The following is a 23,094-nucleotide window of genomic DNA, read 5'->3' on the forward strand; positions in this document are numbered from 1 at the left end:
AATGAGCCATAGAGTCAGTATCATGAAGGAAGGTTCATAGCACGAGTGCATTGGTTTTTACCTATAGTGACATTAATGCTATTTTTTCTTAAAATTATTTTACATTTATATTTTAATTATATTATTATTATTTTTAAGACAGGGTTTCTCTGTGTAGTCCTAGCTGTTCTGGAGCTCACTATGTGTACCAGGCTCGCCTCTGCCTGCCTCTGCCTCCCTCTGCCTCCCAAGAGCTGGGATTAGAAGCATTTATTATTTTTAAAAATATATGTGTGAATTTGTGTGTGGGCACATGGGAGCTGGTCTATCCTTCAACCATGTGGACCCTGGGGACTGAACTCAGGCCGCCAGGCTTGGAAGGAAGTGCTTTTACCCACTGCCAGGCCCACATGAGTGGGAATTTAAATTTCTTATACATTTATATGTTCTTACAAAGGCTACCTTGAAAGTGTTGGTTTTTTTAAGTGGACAAATAATAATTTTTGAGTGGATAGAAAAGGGACAGCTGCGGCTTGGTGACCAAGACAAGACTCCCTAGCGTTTGAAACAATCTGGCAGGAGCTGGGAGGAGGTAAAAGGCAGAAATCTGACTGCGGTTGCAGGGCTTGCCAGATGGCAACAGATAACAGCCAACGTTCGATTGTGCTATAATTAATATTCTCGATCTGTCACTTCAGCAAGCTATCGTTTTACAAGACAAGTGGCGACAGAATGTTGTAATTAGATTACCCTGCGATGGGCTTATGTTGAAACGAGAAAATGGAATGGAAAATCCTTCTGTTGGTTCCTCTGGGGAGGTGGGGGTGCTGAGAAAGACTTGACCATGACAGGTATGCAAGGAGCCGAGTGTGCTGCTGCCTTCGGGGAACGCCTTCTTTTTATTGCCCGAACTGGGAACTGCCAGGGGAGATTTATGTATTGTCTTTAAGGACAGCATTTGCTGAGCAGCACAATTACTGGAATCATGTGTAAATTTCTTAATTAATGATTTCTAAGTCCATTTAAACACATTAGAGGCTCCTCTTACCTCCCAACATCTGATTTGTTACACGCTCATCCTTGTCTGGTTTGGGTCAGTGTCTGTGGTTGAAAACGGTGTCATTCTTTTCCCTTAAGATCTACTCTCTGGGCTGGTGAGATGGCTCACTGGTTAAGACCACTGGATGTTCTACCGCTGGTCTCGGGTTCAAGTCCCAGTACCCTCGTGGTGTCTCACAACAGTCTGGGACTGGACCTCTTCCAGCCTCCCAGGACACTTGCCACACACTTACATGCAGGAAAAATATCCACAGCAGAAGGGAAGCAAAAAGGATATATTCTAGGTATTTCTGTCTAGTCTAGAACTCTCATTCTCACAAGTTTTGAGCAGGTCTACTTCCCACCCCCAGTTAGCCCAACCATTGCGTTTTGCTGTCTGTTTCACTGCTGTGCTAGTTGAGCTAACACAGATACAAGCTGTGGCTTCCACGGCTGTTGAGGGAGAAACCAGCTGAACATGCAAGCTCTCTGCTCATGGCTTCGCGGGAAAGTTCAGTGTAGCCGGTGATGGGGTGGGGGCAGGGGCTAGCTTCCATCGCTAGAACAAAAGTCAGTTTTGAAGGAGAATGTGTGGAATTCTGGAGGGCGGTGTGGGGAGTGTGGGTGCAAGGCAGAGAGTGCCTCATGCTTCAAGCAGCCAAAGGTAATGGGAGATGAAATGAAATCACGTTTTCATAGCATCACGCGTTGAGTAGTGAAGTCAGTTCCACGCAGCAATTTGTTCAAAACGCTCTATGGCTCTTGCATCTCTTCAAATGTAGTGAAGACCTTTATAAAGTGGTAAAAGGTGAATCTAAATCCCACAGCATTGCACCAAAAGTGAGCTGGGAACAAGAGTTCTCACAAACCTACATTGTTAATTCAAATCGGCAGCCAAGGGAGCAAAGCCTTAGTCACCTCACCGTATTGCCATGTCCCCCTGAACACCAACAGGCTGGAACCTCCGGAGCTTGTCTCTTTGAGATGTTTCACCAGTGACATCACGGTGATTGCCACTTCCCTCAGACTACTTTAGGCCCTGCCCAGAGTCCAGGAGCTCAGACAGCAGTGAAGACAGCTGGAGTTGGGGAGAGAGAAGAGAAGTCTACAGCACCCTGGGTGTGTCCTGGTCCCTCTTCAGGTAACAGAAGGATTTTTATACTTAGCAATCTCTCTCTCTCTCTCTCTCTCTCTCTCTCTCTCTCTCTCTCTCTCTCTCTCTGTAATTTTCAAGTAAAAATGTTAACTGATGAGTACATTTACCAATGGAACAGGTAATCATAATATAGGGCGTTTCTTAAGCTGTGAAGTGAATATCCTGTTTTTCTCTGATATGCATTTTCTCCTTTTCTAATTTTATATTGTTCCAACATCACAGAAGAAAACCAATGTCAAGCTTCTTGTACAGTTTTCTTCTGGTTTGTTAGGTTCATACATGGGACAACCATTTTGGCTCCTAGAGAAGGCATAAAAGGAAGCCAAAGATCTTGGGTGGGCTCACTGGGGAAAAAATAGTACAGTGGCGATTGGATAGCTGCCTAACTTTCTCATTCCTCTAAAGAGTCTGGATGTGTGTGAAGGAAAGACCCAGACTTCAGCGGTCGTACACCTTGATAGAATTGTACCCATTGGGAGTTCATTGGATTGGTGTTTTTTTTTATTTAAAAATACACAAAACAACAAATATATAAGGTTGCCATCAAAGTACAAGAAGTAGCAAAGGTTAAGCCACAGGAAAGAGAAGTGTGTGTTCACTCAATTCAGAGAGGCTGGAAAGAATGCAAAGAGTGCAAAAGATGCAAGAAGTTAAAAAATGAATTTTAAGAAACAGGAATATAGCTATCACTTACCAAGACACAGATTACTGGCAGAACCCCAGAAGTCCATTGTCATCATTCCCCTTCTGCCTCTGTCCCCAGTGTGGAGCTTGTCTGTCCTCTGTTCTGAAGCTTTGCAGCCTGTGTCTGTGTCCCTAAGCAACACCATTAAGCTCCCTGCTCTTGACTTTGGGTAAATGGAGTCACATTCTCTGATATTCTTGTAAACCCTCCTTTCCTCCTACTGCTATGTTGTGAGATCCATCCATCTTGCACTGTGTAGCTTGGGTATGTCACGGATTTTCTTTACTCCATAACATTCAGACGTATGTGAATACCGCAAGTCACATCTGTTCTACGGCTGGCGACCAGTTCTTTCCAGGGGCCATATTCGGGATTTCCTTGCTGTAAGATCTTCATCTAACATGCTTCCCTCTCTCTCCCCTGCTTCACTGAACACTCACAGACATTCTGTTCTCCTCTGTTACCCCTCATTTTCTTCTGCTTCTTCTCTGCTCCAGGGAACTGTGCGTGAAGATTTTCACTCACGACTGACAGTTTACATCATGCTAGGGGTTGAAATAGGGATAAGAACGGAAAGGGGGAGGGGCTGGCAAGATGGCTCAACATATAAAAGCACTTGTTGCCCAGGTCGATAATGTGAGTTCAACCCCAAGTTCCCTAAGTGGAAAGAGAGAATCAACTCTCTAAAGTTGTCCTCTGACTTCTGCATGTGTACTGTGACACACATGTGTATCTGTCCCAAATACAGACATAAAGAAATGTAATAAAAATTAGGAATTTAAAGAAAATGTCATTGGCTACATTTTAAAATGAGATCCTATAATTCATTCACTGGCATAATATAGTGTGAACCTGTATATTATACTATCAAAATGTAATAAAAGTTGATTATTCTGCTAGTATCTATGCAGTTAATAATTTGGTACATTGATGATACAACAATATAACAATTACAGGTAGTTCAGTCAGGCCAAAAGTTTGCTACAAAGCTTTGGCCCCTTGAGCTTTGATCTTTTGCAAGCCTTTCCATCTAATTTTTCCCTTCCATGATAGAATTTTGTCCTACGATAATAATATCTACTTAAATTATCTAAAATACGTAAATTCTAAATTTTGTTTTGATCATATAAACCAAGCATCAGTTTCGTTACTTTACCAAAATTAATAATCTGCTTGACAGCGTTGCCTACAGACTTGGAGTATACTTTCCTGCACGTCCAATCTGTATGCACGTTGAAGATACCATCTCGGCCTTCTGAAATGTTTACAGTCTAGGCACATCCTGAGCTTGACTAAAAATAGCTGGCACAAGCCCTTGTTGAGACAGAAATGCTCACGGGGCTAACACTTGCTCTTTGGACTGAGTGCCTGCTGTGCGAGGGACTTCTGTTGACCCCTGCAGGCTGCACGCCAGGGCAGGCTTGTGTGAAGCCATGCAGCTGTTGGAATTGCTTTATCCCTTTCACCAGGGTTGGATGAAGACCTAGGGCAGCTTTAAATCAGAAGGATGATGTTATCCTACTCCTAAATGTGATCCAAAGAAAGAGCAACGCTAAACTATATATATATATATATATATATATATATATATATTTTTTTTTTTTTCTGTTTTGGTGTCCCTGCTTGAGATACTCCAAATAGCAAAGTTAACATGTGCGTACAGACATGCTGAAGATGAAGAGAGAAAAATGTAATATTTTATTTCCTACCCAAAACAATGCGATTAATACAGGTTAAAAACATTGGTCTTGGGATGACAGCAGGAAGAGAAACTAGGCTGTCTCTATACATCCATGCTCTTCAGAGAAACACAGTTAACTCTTTCTCTTCCTCCAATCTCTCTGTATGCGTGTGTGTGTGTGTGTGTGTGTATTTGAGAAATTGGCTCATATCATTGTGAAGGTTGGTAAGTCCAAAATCTTCAAGGTGAGCTGCCAGGCTGGGGCCTCAGAGAGGAGTGGCCTCTTAACTTTAAATGAAGTCTGGGGTCAGATGTTGGAGACCAGGGCATCAGCAACGCTGGTTCCTTTAAGGCTTTTTCTTTTCCTTTGGACTGAGAGTGGCCATCATTTCTGTGTTTTCACAGTGTCTTTTCTCTATAAGGTCTGTGTTCTAATTTCTTTTCTTTAGACACTGATCATGTTGAACTAGGGCTCACTAGTAACTGATCTAGTTTGCTTCTCTTTCTGTGGTAAAACACTGACCAGAAGCAATTTAAGGTGGAAGGGTATTTTTTCAGCTCATAGGTATAGTCCATCTGGAAGGAAAGCCATGGCAGTCACTCATGGCAGGAACTCAGAGGCAGAAACTGATGCAGAGACCATGCAGGAACACCGATAACTGATTTGCTTCCTCTGGCTTGCTCAACTACCTTTCTGTTTCTTTTTTTTAAGATTTATTTTTATTATTTAATGTTTACTTTTATTATTTTCAATTATGTGTATATGTTTGTGTGAGGGTATGTGTACATAGGTGTAGGTGCCCAAGGAGGCCAAAGGCATCAGATCACACCAGAGCTAGAGTTATCGGCAGTTGAGAGCCTCCTAACGTGGGAGGAATTAGTCAGTTGAGGTCCTTCTTCCCAGGTGACTCTAGGTTTAAAGCTACCTATGGCAGTGGCCTCATATTAACTTAATTACATCTTGAAGACCCTGTCTCCAAACACAGTCACATTCTTAGGTATTGGGGACTAGGATGTCAATGTATAAGTTTGGGGATTAGGATAGAGCAAGTCATCACAAACGCTCTCCTCTTCCACAACACTTCATTTTCCTCTGAAGGAAGGCTGGGCAGCTTCCAGGCATGTTCCCTTATCTACTGTGTTGTCTCTCTTACTTTGTTAGGAAGCGAGGCTAAGCCGGAGGCCCTTGGTGCGCTCTCAGAAGTCTGCCTGGAGTTCTCACCCAGCAACTCAGAAGATGGAGCGGTCTACCCAGGAGCTGTTCCTCAACTTCACAGTTGTCCTGATCACCGTTCTTCTTATGTGGCTTCTTGTGAGGTCCTACCAATACTGAGGGGCTATGCTGCGCTCCTGGGAGTGACGCCTGTGTGCCCTGAGCTTCTGCTGCTGTTATTGTCATGGGATGTCACTCTTGGTACTGCAGTGTCTCTGACCCACACTCACAATGCCTGACACACCGCAGCACTAGGTCCCTTGTGTGCTTTCTAAAGATGCTGTTCTTGTGGGCTGCCAAAGGCTCGTCAGCCAGTGAGCCCTAGGCTTGTTTCCTAGCAAATGCACTATGCAGGCCACCAGGTTAAAATTAAACCGGATTCCTGATGATGCAGAGTAACTACAAGCCCCTGGTCTGTGCCAACACACATCCCCCCAACCCACTCTGTCTGCCACCAAACTGACTCAAAGCTTCAGAAGACCTGGAAGAGAAAGTCTTTGTCAGTCCCATGAATTCTCATGTCAATAAAGTTAAGCCACTCATGAAAACGGCTTTTAGAATTTATTTTAGCATCTGCGTGACCCTTGGCTGGGACTGAAGTGACAAATAGCACATTATTTCTAGCATTTGAGATTAGCCAAGATGCTCCAGCTGCCTAGGATCAGAAAGCAAGACAAGCCAGAGTGTCCCATTTCAAATGATCCCATTGCTTCTCAAACCTTCCCTCTGCTAATCCTATGGCCAGAGGGAGAATGAGTCCAGCCTGCTGGCATCTTGGGGCAGAGCCCAGAGTGCCCACTAAAAGCACAGAATTCATCTGGTCTTGTGCCTTTTCCATAGCTTTCACAGAAATGGGCTCAGGAGAGAGTGCAGTGGGGAAAGTTCTTACTTTGTAAGTTCAAGGGCCCGAGTGCAGACCCTCAGTAGCCATGTGAAAACCCAGGATAGTGGTGTTAGCTTGTAATTGCAGGGATGGCGAGGTAGAGGCAGAACAGCCCAGAGAGATCCTGGAAATTTCCGGGCAGGCTAGTCTAGCCTGCTTGACAAAGTTCCACACCATGAGGGGCCCTCTAGTGAAAGATGGGGGGCACCTGAGGTATGACGCCTGAGGTTGTTCTCTAGCCTTCATGTGTTAGAAGCACCCTGCTTCTCATCCCCGTCTGCATTCAAAGAAAATCAATAAAGCAGGGAAGATCTTTCAAGCTATTGACACAGAACCTGAGTCAAAACAACAAACATAACCTGAACAGAAAGCACAGTATCATCCAGATGACCTTAGAGTGCAGCCGAAGTTGAGAGTTGAAAGCCACCCAACTGCGGCTCAGATGGGCATATGGGAGTTGTTTCTTGAAAGATGGATTCCAGATGATCCTAATGCATGAAGGCTTTAAGAACTAATATGCGTGCTGGACAGTGGTGGCGCACACCTTTAATCCCAGCACTAGGGAGGCAGAGGCAGAGGCATGCAGACCTCTGTGAGTTCAAGGCCAGCCTGGTCTACAAAGTGAGTTCCAGGGAAGCTAGGGCTATACAGAGAAACCCTGCCTCAAAAAACAAAACAAAACAAAACCAACCAACCAACCAACCAACCAAACAAACAAACAAACAAAATATACTACGCTTTGAGAGATTCCCAACAAAACATGGTCCCTGACACCCTGGCTCTAATTTTGGAATTAGCTCACACACACATGTGTGTGTCTTTAAAGAGTTAGCATGTGGCACACATTCTCAGAGGTCTGGAGGGCCCTTGGCAGATGGTTAGCAGAATGTCCTTTACTTGTAGAACACTTCCGAAGGTCTACGGCTGTTTGAGCAGGTATGTGTGGTGGGACAGGGAGGAACAGGCCCAGGAGTGACACACACACTCTTCAGACATCAGATCCCAGACTCGTTCCCTGAAGCCTGGATCCTGGTGCCACACAGGGTGCTTATGACAGGGAGCACTTGATGAGTCCACTGCATGCTAGGCCTGTCCAAGGATCTATGTTTGCATCACACCACGAGCAGCCATGGAAACTGAAGCTCGGAGACCTCACTAATGGGGAGCTGGTGCTGAAGCTAGAGGCGGAAGACAAAGACAACAGGATCACCTTAATCTTTGCTGGAGACAGCTTTACTGGAGACCTTCAAACTGTTTGATGATGCTTCAAGTTTTATCCTCGTGTTCTTTAGCATTCTGGCTTGATTAGATAAAGGTAACGTTGCAAACCTCTGTATGGTTTCTCTTCCCGATCACCACCCTCTTTCTGTCCCTAACTACTAATATCAGGGACGTACAGGAAGATTCCTAAGTGTACAGGATGGGTTTTCAGGACATGTCATGAATCACCTTCCCAGGGAAAGGGACATTTCCTAACTATCAAGTGTGGAGCTAGGAAAGCATCTAGTGCCTTCCACGTGGAGGAGTCTTAGTCATTAGAGCTAAATTCCCACCTCACTTATAAGTCTCTTTTTATGTGTGAGTTTTCTTGGTCCCTTGGGCACTCTGAACATCATAATACCTTTTGCTGCCCCCCAGTGTTTGTCCTAGGACCTCAAAATGGGTGGCTATCCCAAACATGATCTTTGCTCTCCTCTAGAATAGAGAGAACTGATTTCTAGATGCGGACTAAAGTTTCTGCCCATCTGAACTCATTCTAACATCTTTCTTTTTTTGGTTTGCCCATTCATTCATTCATTCACTCATTCATTCACTCATTCACATCCCTATTTTGCAACTGTTATGTGTTGAGCATCATACTAACCACTGGAGATAACATGGTTAATAAGACAGGTAAACCATCCTCATGGAGCTTAGTGGGGGAAGACAGGTGTATTAGTGGGCAGTTGGAATGCTGTAATAGTTATTAGGCAGGAGAATAATCGTATGGAGGGGATTCTGGGCAACAGGAACATCAAAAAGAAAGACAACATGGCAAATTCTGGAAACTGAAAAGATCTGCTGATCTCACTACTGGCAGCAGTTACACCACGTAAAGACAGAACTCAGAATCTGACCACATCTCTTTTCCTACCAAGTTGGATTACCCCTGGTATCCCTCATCCACAGGAAGGGACCTTTTGCCACCAACAGTTGTTAGAATCATGTCTGTTTTACATAGAGCGTAGACTCTGGCATTGAACTGCCTGTCCATATTTAGTAACAGCAGCCAGACAATGCTCTTCACTAACAACCTTACCTACTGAGCAGTTCTCTGTGGTACGATGTTCTCTTCTTCCTGTTCTAAATCCTGGGATGCCAAGACCTCAACTTTACCCAGAGTTGAGTTGCTCACATTATAATGCCAAGCAACCATCGAATTAAAAAAAAGACTCTTGCAGTGTTGGTTAGATTTTGCTTCTGGTATTTTATTTATTTATTTATTTTTGTTTTGTTTTTCAAGACAGGGTTTCTCCGTGTAGCCCTGGTTATCCTGGAACTAACATTGTAAACCAGGCTAGCCTTGAACTCACAGACATTCACCTGTCTCTGCCTCTCAAATTCTGGGATAAAGGCGAGCACCACCATTACTTGGCTTACTTCTAGTATTTTCAATTCTCACACTAAATTGTGTATGTTTGAACCATCTCGTTTTTTATCTACTGAAATTGTTTGAGGTTCTAAAGGAGCATAATGGACAGGATGAATACTACAAAAGGCATATGTTGCGTTGGCACACATGACCCAGTCTGGGTTGTCCAACAATGGCTGTCTGTGCACCAGAGAGGCAAAGAACCCAGTGGCTGTACAGTTCAACAAACTAGATGCCTTGGCAGTCTCAATTTGGCGTTGAAGGCCTGGAGGATTGCTGAAGAACCTTTCTTCTGTGTCAGAAGACTGATAAAGCTGGCAGTACCGGCAAAGGCTGACAAGAGCAGTGGCAGCAGCAGAGTAGATGCACTTACCAGCAAGGAACAGAGTGGGGCAAAGAAACAGCACTGCATGCCCTTCAGCCATCCCTATATCTGGGCCAACTCTGGAAGATGTAGCCTACTCTGTGGGAGAGTCCTCCCGCTCAGCTAATTCTTCCAGGAAATATCCTAACAGACCCTCCCAGAGGTGTGCTTTTTATTTGATTTAAACCCAATCAAGTTGACAACCAAGATTAACACCAATTTACTCTCTTATACCGAAATAAATACTCAAACTGGGCATAATGGCATGCATCCTGTGCTGAATAGTTTTGTCTCAACTTGAACCAAGTTAAAGTCATCTGGGAAGAGGGAACCTCAGTTAAGGTTAACCTCCCTAAGATCTGACTGTAGGCAAGCCTGTAGGGCATTTTCTTGGTTAGGTATTGATGGGGGGAAGGCCCAGGCCATTGTGGGTGGTTCCATCCCTGGGCTGGATGCTGTAAGAAAGCAGGCTGAGTGAGCCCTGATGAGCAAGGCAGTAAGCAGCTCCCCTCTGTGGTTTCTACATCAGCTCCTGACTCCAGGTTCCTGTACTGTTTGAGCTCCTGTCCTCATCGCTTCAGATGATGAACTGTTACATGGAACTGTGAGTGAAATAAATCCTTTCCTCCCCAAGTTGCCTTTGGTCATGATGTTCCCTCTTTCTTCAAAGCAATAGAAAGACGCTTCGGGAATCCCAGGACCAGGGAGGCTGAGGCACTAGGAGTTCAAGGTTATCCAAACAAACAAACAAACAAACAAACAAACAAGAAAACAAGAAAACAAACAGTCCCCTCAAACCCAAAACCAGAACAACATGTACTTGTATTCATATCTGACAACTTCAGCACTGTCTCTGGCCCCCAACTCCTCTCAATGGGGCTCTGGTACAGTTGCCTTCTTAAAGCATTCAGATCAATTAGTGTCCCGGCTCACAACTCTAAGAAGACCCCAAGATACTGGAACACAAACCTCTATCTGGTTTTGCTTCCCTCGCACAGATTAGAGTACAAGAAGTGGCCAGAAGACGGTGGCGCCTGCTCGGTTTTCTTACTGTCTAGAAGGCAGCCCATAGGGCGACAGGCTGTTCTTTAAAGCTCATTAGCTCCTATGACTCCACTTTTCCTTTCGCATCACTGGAACACAGCTCCTTGAACCGCTTGAGTCCATGGTCTGTGCCTTACCAATATGATACCTCAAAGCCTTCCTCAGCAGGGAGGAATGCCCAGGGAACCCCATAAAGCAGTCAAGGGCAAAAGTCAGCTACTTCTGCTCTTTGTTTTCTTCTGATGATGTTTTCACTGTTCTAGGCATTTGATCATTTTTTTTTGTTCCAAAATTATCATCACCACCATCATCATTTTGTACAGATGGCCTTAGTGGATCCCTGGCCATCTATGGTCTATCTTTTGGTTGCCTGCTTTATCTGCTTCTCCTCAGCTCTCATTTGCACTACTTCTGGCTATTTGTAGTTTCAAGTGTGTCCTCTGTCTCCTCTCGCCACGACCTTGCAGAGCTATCATATGGTCTGAATGTCCCAGAGTTTTCCTGGCTCACTCCTGCTCACTTGCTAAGAATGCCATTAAGTGTTAGTGCCTCCTGGAAACTGTCCCCAGATAATTCCTTTCTCTCCGGGCCTCCTGCCCACATTCTCATAGCACTTAGCACATTGTGCTGGTTTGTTTGTGTCTCTCCCGTGTGTGCTTCTCTGTGCTTAATTTTAGTGTCTAGTGGTCCAGCATCATCACCAGCTCAGTATCTGATGAAGACATTATGACTTCCTGGCCAGATAGTAAAAGCTTTGGGGGTACATAGGCAATGTTTCTATGACTAAATACATGGTCTGTGCTCACTACCACATTTTTTAGAAGCAGGAATGTGGGGGAAAAAACTGGTCTAGTTCTAAAAGTTCTACTACATGAATAAGAAAACTAAATTAAAAAAAAACTTTATCCAGTTGAAAGAACCTTCTCATAGGCTGTTAGAGCCCTCATGAAATATTCAAGGTACTTGCTGCTTTTGATCTTTCCCTACCACCACCCTGAACAAGTTGACAGTGTTTATGAATTACTCATCAAAGCGTGATGTGTTGAGCATATTTTCAAGTTCATCTACCAACATGAGAAATTTTCATTATTTAACTGTGTGTAGCTGGGGTCAAACTTCATGGACCTCTTCGCTGGATGCCTACTGTGTGTTAAGAGCTCTTGTTGCAGGAGCGGCTGGAGAGATGACTCAGCAGAGGACCCAGGTCTAATTCCCAGCACCCTCATGGCAGTTCAGAACTGTCTGTAGCTCAAATTCCAGGGGATCTGACACCTCCACACCAATGCTCATAAAATAAAATAAATTATTAAAAAAACTCTCATGGGTTCTGTTTCATTTACTCATTTTTTATCATGTGAAATATTTGTTTTTTATTTGAATTTTACTCATTTGGACTTTTTTTAAAGACAGGGTTTCACTATGGAGCTCAAGTTGGCTTCAAACTCATGATTCCCTGCCTCAGTTTCCTTATTCTGGGATTACTATATCCAGCTTGCTTTGTAACTAAAAAAAATTATTTATTTATTTATTTATTTATTTGAGACACTGCATTGTCTAGGCTGGTCTCTGGACTCAAGGGATCATCTCATCTGAACCTCAGAATTACAGATACACAATACTGGGTCCCTAGAGTTAATGGAGCATTTATCTTGATTCTTATCTCAAAATTGAGGAGATGAATGCTCAGAAAAGATATGTACTTAACTCTAAAAGCCAGAACATAAAAGCAAATTTAGTTCTATCCAGTTCTGAGACCAAGTAGTCACCTCTTTCCAATCATGGCTATTAGGTAGTGAGAGATTAGCAGACTTAGAAGTTATTGAGGATGGCCCCTCCCTTACAATGAAGGAGAGGAAGGGAGAGCGTGAGGGAGAAGGGAGACCCCAGTAACTAACCATCAAGGCTGCCCCTCACACCATTAGGCACATGGTTCAGAGTTTACTTTGGTTTCTTCACTGCGGTCCGCTAGTCTCAAAGGTGTGGTGTACATGAGCGTGCCCTCCAGGTAAACACTTTGTTGTGCCGCTCAGCCACATAGCACGTCCAACTTGTATAGTTTTCTGTTTCCCGAGAACAGGGTCCTAGAACCACATCCTTCGCTACTGTGTAATTCGCCCTGATCCAGCCTTCAAATCCAAGTCAGTCCATTAGCAAGAGGCCTATTGGCTGGAGAATAAGCCCACACGCCTTTGTTTTAAGATGCCACGCTTTTGTCTCAGGTCAAGAGAGTGAGGAAGAAGCTGGCTATCTTGGAATTCCAGTCTTTATTACCTCCTCACTGTCCCTCTCCCTGCCTGCTTGCTGACCAGGGAGTCTGTATCAACTCCTTACAACTGCCTTGCGTCAGCCGTGCTCCTGGAAGCAACCGCCATTAATCTCATCGCTCCCCCAGGCTGAACTTGGTGGGGTCCTTTCTTCGGTCCACCGCGGTTAGACATTGTTTTCATCTCCGCAGGAGAAACCCCACTACAGGTGCTGGTTCTGCTGCTGTGCGGCTTCAGTGCTATTTTAGGAAAGATGATAATGAAACAGTTCGCAGGAGTTGACGATTTCTTTAAACGGAGGAAAGAGGTGGGTTGCAGTTCCTTTGCTCTGAAGAGGGTAACAGTTCTCACAGACACAAGGGCTTATGTGAATAACAGCATTGCGACTCCTCGCTCAGCCACAGACTGCTGCACCCGCCCCAGCCCCACGGGACGGACTCTCCAAGACTGGGGTCTGGATTGCCGCATCCTTCTTAAAGCCGCTTCCTGAATGATCCTTTCACTCCCTAAGGTTTGAGGACGGTTATTTTCAGCACCCTGACACACCAGCCCTTGGGACTTGCATTTCTAATTATTATCCTGGACTCAGTCAGCAGTTGGCCTGAGATGTTTGCACATGACCTCTTTGTCTGAGGGACCACAGATTTTTTTTTTTAATCCCATCCCCACGAACTACAAATTTATATTCTTGTCTTTCCCACCTCTCTCTGTATCCTCAACCTTGCTTCCTAGTGAGTCCCACACAGGCTTACTGGTGCTGTGGAGGGGAAGTAGGGCAGAGAGAGCCATTCTGATCAGCATAGGGAAGAAAGCAGAGGCAGAGAAAAAGAATGGACGCCCCCACCCCAACCAGGACCAAGCGACAGAGCATGTGTGAGGAAAAGTCGGCGCTATGCGAATATGGGAGGAGGGCGATCTGCAAACGACCTATAAAGAGCTACACTCGGTCTTGGATCTTCCTCCAGCCTCTCTCCCACCCTTGGAAGGGCCTTTCTCCCTTAATAAATTATTTCTTTTGCTACTATTCACTCATCTCTGTACAAACCTTTGTTGAGGGACTCAAGTGTCTGGAAATGTCCACGGGGGCCCTCCAGACTCCGCTCACAGCAGATTCTAGCTCAAACAAGCTCGTGCCATCGAGCCAGAAAACTCCGACTGTGTCTATAGATGTGATTAGTAAAATGTGGGCTGGAGAGATGACTTGTGGGTAAGAGGACTCGACTTCTGGTCCCCAGCACCAATGTAAAAGCTGAACACGGCAGGCAGGACCTACAGCCCAGTACTCGGGAGCAGTGTAAGAGGCAGAGGTAGACAGATCCCAGAGCCTTGCTGGTCAGCCATCAAATCGAGTTGGCGAGCTCCTGGTTTAGTGAGAGATTCTGTTTCAAGGAGTTCGGGTGGAGAGAAACCAAGGAAGACATGTCCCACTGGACTCTGGCCTCCACATGTTCCTCACGGGAATGTATGTGTACCTGCTCATACACTAAAAAAGTTAATGCATTTTTTTTTTAAAAAAAACAGATTTATTTAGTACACTGCCAACTGAGCAGCGGGGGTGACAGCAGCAGAGAACCTCCTGCCAAAAGCGAGACCTTAAAACCTAAAGTTATGCAATCCGCTAGCCTCTATGAAAGGCATGTTTCAACACATTCTCAGAGAACACGAAGGAACTGTCACTCAGATTTTAAAAGCGCTGGGAACATCAAGCTTGAATAAATCTTCCCACACTGCTCTCCCTCTGATTGAACTCTGCATTTTGTTTCTTCTTGTTTCACTTACAAGGTTTGAGGAAGGGACAGTCATGCTTTGGGGTGAAACCCTGGTTCCCACTCCTGTGAGCCATCGAGGGTTCCTGACCCCCAACCTTCTTCCTGACAGCCGGATTAGACCAGAGGAGAAAGAAACAGCACAGAACAACCTTCTCTTTCGAACTCAGTGTTTTAAAATTCAGAACTGTGTCATTTTCACCTGGAGCAAGCGAGACGAAAATGCATTTCCTTTAGCAGCGCACATGGAGTCTGCACCACGTGACTGTGGTCTGGCGCAGTGCCTATAAGCTTCAGTCAGTCCTGTGACCCAGATCTGAATGTCAGTTGTCAATCCCCTTCCACCCCCGCCTTGCATATGTTTTATGTTTTTTTGGTGCAGCCCTGAGAAGGTGCTGGAGAAAAAAACTAGGCTACTTTAATGGTCAATGGTGACGACATATATAGGGATTCCCACCACACATTCGGCCAGGCCCCGGCCAATCTGTCTTCATAATGGCAAACTCTTAGCGAGTCAGAGGATTCCTGGCAGTGTCAGAAACTTCACCATTAAAGCTAGTCTTATCTTGACTTTGTCCCCTTTGAACCTTCCAATCATCCAGAATTATAAGGCCTTCTAATATCTTGCAATCCGTTTTCAGATTTCTCTTTGGGGGCTGGGGATGTAGCTCAGCCGATAGAGTGCTTGCTTAGCAGGAATGGAACCAGGTTTAATGAAACCCAGCACTGTATAAACCAGGTGTGGTTGCCCCAGTAATCCCAGGCCACCGGAGGCGGAGGCAAGGGAATCAGACGTTCAAGGTTATTTTCAGCTACATACATGAAATCTTGTAAAAAAATATCAACCAATTAGCAAAACAAACCAGCAAATCAATAGCAGCCACAATAACAAACCCACCAAAGGGAGGAGAGGTGGTTTCTCTGTGAATGGAAGAGCTATGGTTGAAAGCCGGTGACAAAGAGAGCTCTTTCCTGTAAACCATTTCTCCCACCCTAGCCCGCACTATCTGTGTGACAGGACTCTTGTTCAGAACACAGAGAAAAGGGGGAAGGCTGGACTTGTAGAACTGATCTGGTCACGTGGTGGCTCCCATAAATCCTGACCTGGGAGTGAGAGAGCCCTATGCTTTGTGAGTGACTGCTGATCTGAGATACACGGCACATTACAGCATACACAACTTTACTTTAAGAACGAGTTTGGACCAGTTCATTTTGAATGCCACTTATGAAAGATCCCATCTTTGACATTTAATATGATTGACGGTTAGTCTCTGAGCCATCGCAAGTCTCGGAGCAGAGAATGACATGTATAGTGAAATAAATACATGTCTGCCTAAGAGATCGCTATACTTGGCTTCATCTTTCTTTTTCATCTTTTGCTGATATTTTCAGTGTTCCAGATATGTTTGTTCTAATATCTCCTGGTTGATGCAGAGGAGGCTGTATGTTCTTCAGAATAAAACGATACCCTTCTTATCTCCAGTGGAGCGGTAAAACAGAAGAAGCCCGATCCTTCAGACACTCACATCTGGGGATGAGAATGCGGGCTAGTTCTTCAGGGGGAAAGTGGTGTGCAGTAGCCGGCAGCTGGACGCACAATTTGACAGGCTCAGTGTTCATTTGCAATTCAAAGTTAGCAAATATTCTTTAGAATATTAGCTATGATGACTTGAAAAAAAGATGCTAGGAGATTTTTTTCCATCTAGCTATCAAACGGAAAAAAAAAATCTTGACCTTGAATATGAGATGTTCTGGGCCAGGAGAGATGCCTCAGTCATTAGGAACTTACTGCTTTGGCAGAGGCCCGAGCTGTGTTCCCATCATCCTCTCTGGGACACTCACAAATTCCTTAACTCCAGCTCCAGGGGATCCAAGATCCTCTTCTGGCCTTAGAAGGCACTGCACTCACGTTCAAAAACCCACACTCACGTTCATACACAAAGGGGGTTTCCTGTGTAGCCCAGGCTGGCCTGGATCTCAAGACCCACCTACCTACCTTTGCCTCCCAAGTGCTGGAATTAAAGGTATGCACCGTCATGCCTGGCCTAAAAATTTTTTAAAATCTTAAACAATATGAGTTGTTCTATGTCACTATATTGTTTCAACTATAAGTAATTATATCATAATATCTTACATATTTGGAATAAGGCAATTTAATTAGCATTTTCATGGGGGGACAAGAGAGGGCAGTTGGGAGAGGATAGCAAGAACATTTTGTTTGGCTTAAATTTCCTTGTTTTAAAAAATAAAAATAATTAAGTTTATTAATTATTTATGCACGTTTGTGCGTATGTGTTTGGGTGCCCATAGAGGCCAGAAGGGTATCGGAGGCCCTGGAGCTGAAGCTACAGGAGGTTGTGACTTCCCTGTTGTGGCCACTGGGAACCAAACCCAGATTTTCTTGTGAGAGCAATAATTGCTATTAACTGCTGTGCGGTGCTCCCGGAATAAAGCTGCTCATGTAAGACAAGGTCTCACTGTGAAGTCGCTCTGGCCGGCCTGCAGTTTGCTATGTAGTCAAGAATGGCTTCAAACTCATGGCAATCCTCTTGCCTCTGCCTCCTTACTTCTGGGATTATAAGTATATGCCACCAAACCTGGCTTCCTTGAAGTTTTAAAGTCAATTTCCTAAAAACATTAGCTTCTAGTCACATTTAGTAAGGTAATTCTTAACTCTTCTATAAACATAAATTCAGCTATGTTTGATGAGATTTTGTTCTAATATTCTACAACTACAAAATGTCTCAGATCAAGGGGTTTGTAACTATCTGTGCAATTAGGTTTTATGGAGAAATAGAGGAGAAGTATGATGTAGAGCCCGTAAACGTGAGAACACAGTGCCTTAATGTGGTAGAACCTGTTAACATGCGAACACAGTGCTTTAATGTAGAATCTGCTAACATGTGAACACAGTGCCTTAATGTGGTAGAGCCTGTTAGCAGGAGAACACAGCACTGTTTTCAAGGGCAAGTAAGAGGGTTTATTCTATAGCCAAATATGAATGTTCACAGACAGGGAACATGGATACAGGTCATCCCAAATAACAGTTTCATGAAGTTTTTGTATGTATGTATGCATGTATGTATGTATACATGCATGCATTCAGGCCAGAAGACAGGGCTGAATCCTCCGGGATTACAGACAGTTGTGAGCTGCCATATGGGTGTTGAGAATTGAACTTAGTTTCTCTGCAAAGGCAACAAATGCTCTTTACTGCTGAGTCACCCTTCAGCCTATTTCATGAAGTTTTATCGTGACAGAATAAAGAATGTCATAGACCGAGTCTTTTAAAAATACATTGGTAGGAACGTGGGATGGCTTGATGGGCAAAGTGCTGGTTGTGCAGTTATGAGGACCTGAGTTTGGATCCATAAAACCACATAAAAGCAGATACAGCGGTAGGCATCTATAACTTCATCTATAAGCTGAAATTGGAGAAATAGGGATATGTGGAGTGTACTAGGGTCAGGCAAGACCCCTGGAGTTCACTGGCCAACTGGTCTAGCTGAAGCTATGACCTCAGGGTCAGTGAGAAGCCCTGTGTCAAAGAAATACCGGAATCAAAAGTATTCTAAATCTCTCAGGCTTTAAAAAAAGATAGCTGGCCTTCAACTCATGATATTTCCTGCCTCAGCCTCCCAAATACTGGAATTACAGGCATGTGCTACCGTGCCTGACTATGCAGTGGGAAGGGAGTTTCAACAAGGGCTGACATTTTAGCTGTATGGAAAACAGGTGGTTGCCATGACCTCTGAGATTCCCATCATCTGGTTGGCTGGTTCCCTTGAGAACCTTGCTTACAACTCTCAGATGCTAAAACCAGCTGCTTACAAATACCCTCCCCTACTCTCAAGGAACATGATCTAAAGATGAATCATCACAGGCACCGAGATTTTTGGCTAGGAAATCCTCCTACTGACATAGTATCCCATTCCCTGAGATGAGCCAGAGGCATTCTTTCCATAGTCTGTTCCTCAGAAGAGAGGCCTGGTGTAGCGGAAGAAACACGGGCCTTTGCAGTGCTGGCTTGGGTTTTAATACCGACTTAGCCACTTTAGTGATTGAGCCAAGACAAGAAAATGAAAGTTCCGGAGTCATAATTTTCCCTTCTGAAGTTGGAGGTGCTGGTACCTGCCTTAGAAAGTAAGGATAAAAGCAGAAATAGCAGGTACAAAAAAGAGACAGGAAGAGTCCCACACTGTAGATTCTAGATAAGTAAAACCTGTAACTGCGATGTTTGGTTTAGGTGTGGCTACTAGAATAGATGCCACATACATTTTCTATATAACGTAAACTGTGGGAGTTTGTTAGCCTCCAGAGCTGTATGTGTGTGTGTGTGTGTGTGCACATGTGTGTGCATGTCGGGCTGGGTGAGAAAAGACAAGAAACTGTTGTCTTTCTACTACAAGTTCAGCATCTTAAAAACATTTTTTCTGTTTCTTTTATTTCTTATTTATCTTAGAAAATATGGCCTTAAAATGCTAATACATTGTTATTGAACAATGTAAGCAGGAACAACCTTGCCATTCCTTTTCTCTGACTAGAGGAGAGTTATAATAGAGCCGCTGCTAAGCAATGACGCTCTGGCCAGCACAGTGTCCAGGGTGGCCCTCCTGTGGGATGCACCATCCCCTGAAGTGTCTGCATACTTACTGTTGAGAATCCATTTCTGAGAACTAAAATCATTAAGATATCAAACATTCCCCACCATAAACAGGGTATTTCCCTCAGATTTTCTAATCTGTTCTTTTTAAAATAAGCTCTTCAGATCCAGCGTGGTGTGCATGCCTTTAATCTCAATACTTGGGAGGCAGAAGTACTCAGATCTCTGTGTTTGAGGCCAGCTTCGTTTACCTAAAGAGTTCTAGGCCAACAGAGACTACATAGCAAGACCTCATCTCAAAAGGGGTGGGGTGGGCAGGGCAGGTACAGTGGTTAAGATAACTGGCTGTTCTCCCAGGACCTGGGTTCAAATCCCATCACTTGCCCTCATGGCAGTTCACACTGTTTCAGGTGATCCAGCACCTCTCAGTACTACATGCATATGGCACACACACGCATGCAGGTAAAATACCCATACAGATAAAATTTAAAAAAAATTCAAAACGGGGGAATTTCAATAAAATTTTTGGTTTATTTAAAAGATCTCATATATTTTTTAGAGTTATTTTGATTCATAATTTTTATAATTACAAAGTAAACTATTTTTATTATTTTTTCTTTATAAAACTTTTATTTATTTATTTTTTAAAGCAACCTTTTCTCATTTTATATACCAATCCCAGTTCCCACTCCCTCTCCTCCTCCTTCCCCCACCTACCCCCCATTTACTCCTCAGAGAGGGTAAGGCTTCCCGTGGGAAGTCAACAATGTCTGGCACTCTGAGGAAGAACTAGGGCCCTCTCTCTCTCTCCCCCCCATATCTTGGCTGAGCAAGGTATCCTTCCCTGGAGAATGGGCTCCAAAAAGTCAGTTCACACACTAGGGATGAACTAGTGGTCCCACAGACTGCCCAAGCCACTCAAATGTCACCCACATTCAGAAGTGATTTCTGTTATTTTTGAAGTACTTAGAAAGTAAGTTTGCACTTGGGAGGCAGAGGCAGGTGGATCTCTGTGAGTTCAAGGCCAGCCTGGTCTACAGAGTGAGTTACAAGTCAGGCTCCATAGCTACTGAGAAACCCTGTCTTGACAAACAAGAAAAAAATATAAGCTTTCCGTCAATAGTATGTTTATCAGTGTGTTTGTGCATTTACTCTCCATCCAGCCTCATCACTCAGCTCCTGCGAGTGTTGCCTTCATTTGTAGAGTGTGTTAGAACGGCTGCATGGAAGTTCTTGTCTAATAGTGTTGACATCTGGTCATCTCTGGGTTTCTGTCTATTGTCTGTCTCTCATACTGAGAGTTTCTGTGACTTTCCCAATTATTCATACGTTAAGTTAAGTTAGCTATTTCCTGGATATTTTGAAGATTGTGTTACGAGGTCCCTAATTATGAAAACCTGCATTCCCAGATATAAACCCTGACATGCCATCTGTTCTTCAGTTACAAAGACAACCCATTTTAAAAAGGCTTTATCTTATTTTACTTTATTATGTATTTATTTGTGTGTGTATATGTGTTTATGTACGTGTGTGTGTGTGTGAGTGCCTGCAGAAGCGAGAAGAAAGCCTTGGATCTGGAAGTTGGAGTGACATGAATTTATCAGCCACCTGACACGGGAACTGGGACCCAAATTCCAGTCCTCGTGATTGGGCAGCACGCACTCTAAATAGCCAATCATCTTTCCAGTCACAGTCTATTATTTATTTATCACTATTTCTTTTTCATGGTGCTGATGACTGGACCCAGGGCCTAACTTATGCTAGGCAAATGCATTACCGCCAAACTACAACCACAGTCAAAAGAACCAAAACAGACTCTCCTCTTTCTCTTTTAATTTAATTATTAAAGATTTCTGCCTCTTCCCTGCCACCACCTCCCATTTCCCCCCCCTCCCCCAATCAAGTCTTCTTCCCTCCTCAGCCCAAAGAGCAATCAGGTTTCCCTGCCCTGTGGGAGGTCCAAGGACCACCCACCTCCATCCAGGTCTATTAAGGTGAGCATCCAAACTACCTAGGCTCCCACAAAGCCATTATGTGCAATAGGATCAAAAACCCATTGCCATTGTTCTTCAGTTCTCAGTAGTCCTCATTGTCGCTATGTTCACTGGACTGAAGTCTCACGATCCAAAGGAGGAGCAGAAGGAGAGAGAGCACGAGCAAGGAACTCAGGACCGCGAGGGGGGCACCCACACACTGAGACAATGGGGATGTTCTATTGGGAACTCACCAAGGCCAGCTGGCCGGGGTCTGAAAAAGCATGGGACAAAACCTCTTTCTCTTTTAATTTGAGACAAGGGCTTGCTTACTCAAGTTGGTCTTGAACTCCTGACCATCCTACTTCAGGAATCTGGGATTATAGGCCTTTGCCATGGGGCTCAACTTTTGGTGTAGCATTTCAACAGTGCTACTTTGGTACACAATGGTGTGTTCCACCCAGAGGCTAGTTTGGGACATGGGCAGTGGTTGACATTGGTTTGGTTTTCAAAGGCTTTACCATGCCAGTTCCCTTCGGAATAAATGATTGTTCTCTGATTTTAGATGCCTGCGGGTCCCTGGATGTTGCTACCACAGTTCTGTGATTTACCGTATGGCAGAACCAAGATGTTAAGAGTTAAAGGCAGAAGAGGATTTATCGAGAGCATTACTGTCTGTTCCTGGTGTGCAGTCCCAGGGTTGTGCTGTCCTGTGGTCTGTCAGGACACGTGGATGGGAAAGTACAAACGAGGAAGTCGCTTGTCCAGCACTTATCCTATGAGTGCTGAGGAAGAACTAAGTTGGGACAAGTTTACTCATTTTAGCGAAAGTCAAAATTCTCCGAAGTTAAAATTGAAGTCTCTTAAGTCTCTGATTGGTGACGGTGATATGTAATTGATGACATCACAACAGCCCAGCAAAGCACATGGAAACTCTCAGGAGAAGGACAACATAACCATAAGTCCCAACTTATTGTTATTATTTTGCAATTTAACATATTATATTTGATACTCAAAAAATATCATGAATAATACTAGTATCAACTTGGACACTTCAAGTTTGGCAAAGCAATGTTCTTTGAATATGATTTTGAAATTTTAGAATTTATTATATGCTTACTTACATGCATATGTGTGTGGACACACATGTGCCATATGTGGCTATCGGAGGACAAGTCATAAGAGTGGGTTTGTCCTTTCCACCATGTGGGTTCTGGGGGTCAAACTCAGGTCATCAGGCTTAGTAGCAAGCACCTTTACCCGTTGAACCCTCTCACTAGCATGGAATATGTTTTTAAGGAAAAGCAAAACCCAAACCGAAAAAAAAAAAAATCTTAACCAAATGATGCTACCCCCATACATATCTACCTTCTTACAAAAGTTTATAGCAGCAACTGCTAAGATAGAAATGAGACATTCTTTTTAGGCAGAAAGTCAACTTTCTTGTAACAAAATAGCCAATAGAAGAAAGATGTATTCAGCTCACAGTATGAGGGTTCATCAAGACAAGGAAGGCAAGACAATGAGATTGGCCTTGCTGGGGAAGCAGGAGTGGGGTGGTGTGACTGGTCACATTTCTTCCACAGTCAGGAAGCAGAGACAAAGGAAGGCTGATGCTTTCTCCTTTCCATTCAGCCTGGGCCAGTGATGGTGCCCCCTAGTGGAATTTCCTGGAAGCACTGTCCTCCCTCCCCCACTCTCCTGCCTCCCTATCGTGTCTTTTAGGTGATTCTCACCAGTTAAGTTACAGTGAAACTCATAACCATCGCTAGCCCACCCATTGTCAACCTAATGCCCAAGCATTCAATTCCTT

At 44.1% G+C, this 23,094-nt stretch overlaps 1 protein-coding gene across 1 annotated transcript; it reads left to right on the forward strand.

Moving 5' to 3' along the window:
- The first annotated feature begins 2,093 nt into the window (after positions 1-2,093).
- Sln (sarcolipin) lies at positions 2,094-6,281 on the forward strand. The gene is made up of 2 exons (XM_057768921.1): positions 2,094-2,158; positions 5,702-6,281. The coding sequence occupies exon 2, from the start codon at positions 5,777-5,779 to the stop codon at positions 5,870-5,872; it is 96 nt and encodes a 31-aa protein (XP_057624904.1). The 5' UTR covers positions 2,094-2,158; positions 5,702-5,776; the 3' UTR covers positions 5,873-6,281.
- Positions 6,282-23,094: the final 16,813 nt, after the last annotated feature.

The sequence above is a fragment of the Chionomys nivalis genome, chromosome 4, assembly GCF_950005125.1.
Source record: "Chionomys nivalis chromosome 4, mChiNiv1.1, whole genome shotgun sequence".
NCBI classification, from domain to species: Eukaryota; Metazoa; Chordata; class Mammalia; order Rodentia; family Cricetidae; genus Chionomys; species Chionomys nivalis.